The sequence below is a fragment of the Microtus ochrogaster genome, unplaced genomic scaffold (assembly GCF_000317375.1).
Source record: "Microtus ochrogaster isolate Prairie Vole_2 unplaced genomic scaffold, MicOch1.0 UNK11, whole genome shotgun sequence".
Lineage (NCBI taxonomy): Eukaryota > Metazoa > Chordata > Mammalia > Rodentia > Cricetidae > Microtus > Microtus ochrogaster.
Genome location: NW_004949109.1, coordinates 163,123 through 165,029, shown reverse-complemented (window position 1 = coordinate 165,029; position 1,907 = coordinate 163,123). Strand labels below are relative to the sequence as shown.

At 37.1% G+C, this 1,907-nt stretch overlaps 1 protein-coding gene across 1 annotated transcript in view; it reads left to right on the top strand.

Annotated features, from left to right (window-relative positions):
• The window catches only part of Gtf2h2c (GTF2H2 family member C), a 28,053-nt gene extending 26,632 nt beyond the window's left edge, over positions 1 to 1,421 (top strand). Inside the window, exon 15 of the mRNA XM_026788976.1 lies at positions 1,116 to 1,421. Within this exon, the coding sequence (XP_026644777.1) occupies positions 1,116 to 1,235 (120 nt within the window). The 3' untranslated portion in view covers positions 1,236 to 1,421. The remainder of the gene's footprint in view (positions 1 to 1,115) is intronic.
• Positions 1,422 to 1,907: the final 486 nt, after the last annotated feature.

The window sequence follows — 1,907 nt, the reverse complement described above, 5'->3', positions numbered from 1 at the left end:
TGGTTGTGAGCCACCATGTGGTTGCTGGGAATTGAACTCAGGACCTTTGGAAGAGCAGGCGGTGCTCTTAACCACTGAGCCATCTCTCCAGCCCTAATTTCTCTCTTGTTGAGTGGACCTTAAATCCAATTAGAGAGCCGTTGAAGTATGCGTGCTACTATTATTACACCCTTAGGGCTGTCGTGCCTTGCTGGTTATTCTTGCATAGCTGGGTAGGACTGTTGGTTGTTTTCCTCCTTGGAAAACAAGTATGGATCCTAATGGTACCATGAAAACTGGGCCTTAGGGAGGAGGCTTCCAGGTCAGTTTCCTGAGGGCTAGCTGTCATGTTACCAGAAGGTGCTCCATTGTCAGTTTTAAAGAACACATCTTAGTGTAGTGATTTGGAATCTGTGTGTTGTTGCCCTAGAAATCTTAGACCAAAGTGCAAGGATCCCCATATGTAGTGTTGATAAAATAATGCATTTTTTCTTTATGTCTTATGTGTTTCATTTGACATACTCTTGTGTTTGCTTTTGTGTTTTGCTTTTTTGAGATGGGGTCTTGTAGCCCAGGCTGGCTTGGACCTTGATTCGTAGGCTAGGATGACTTTGAGTTTGTGATCTTCCTGCCTCCACTTCCCAAGTGCTTTAATTATATGTGTGTATCTACCCTCCCTCCCAGATGTTTGCCATATTTCTTAAAGATTTAATAGGGGAATAAAGCTTTTGTAATTGAGAGTTCATTCCCTAAGAATAATCAATCTGTAGTAAGTTTTGGTGCTTTTCTTTTTATTTTAATTGTCAAATACCTTCAAATCTAGTACTGGTTTTAGATTCATGTATCTTCCCCAAGTTGTTATTTAAAAGCAAGTAATCGTGACTGTCCTATAATAGAATAGACTTTAAGGTCTCAAAACAGAGTATTTCCTTACTCCTAAGGGCCAACTTAAGAGGAAAATATGCATTGGATTTGAGAAAACTGTGTTATATTTAATACTTGGAAGCAATACAGTATATAGGTGGGTAGGGAAAATTGATGAGACCAGAGAGCAAGGCTTTACATGTCTCTGGCTGTGCTGCACTTAGCTTTTGGAAAGTAGCTTGGTTCATTCACTTTTCTCCTTTTCATTGCAGGTCTATGTTTGCACAGTATGCCAAAACGTTTTCTGTGTGGATTGTGATGTTTTTGTTCATGACTCTCTCCACTGTTGTCCTGGCTGTATTCATAAGATCCCAACTCCTGCAGGTATTTGATTCCAACATGTAGGACACACACGGAGTGGGTTAAGAAAGCTTGTAACTTAAATAAAATGATTCTTTGAATAAATCAATTCTCTAATTAAAACATGAAAACACTTTGAAAGAAGAATCTGACTTCAGAAACTTTTGCTATGAACTTTTTTCTATAAAAGAATATTTTTATTTATATTCTATTAAAAATATGCATATAAATTAAATTAATTTTATTTTATTTTGAGTCATATTTTCAGTTTAACTCAGTATTATATATAAATTACTTACAGTGAGTAAATTGATGTCATAGTCTCAATTTTTGTTTTTAGATTTTTATTTAAATGCTTGTGTGGGTGTATACATGAGTTTATGTTCATCATAACGTGTGTAGATGCCCACAGGGGTCAGAAGAGGGGTCAGATCTCCTGGAACTGGAGTTAAAGGACATCTGTAAATTGCCCAGTTTGCCCGAACCCAGGTACTGTGCAAGAGCAGCAAGTGCTTTAATCACTGAGCCATTTCTCCAGCTCTAGAGGATGTTCTTTAAGAAAAAAAAAAGCATACATACACACACACACACACACGTTCAGAGTCATTCCAAATATACCAAGGTAATTGATGTTTCTCTCAGGATTCATATTCATTGAGGCTAGACTCAGAGGTTCTTTTTTTAAAAATTTATTTTGTTTTATA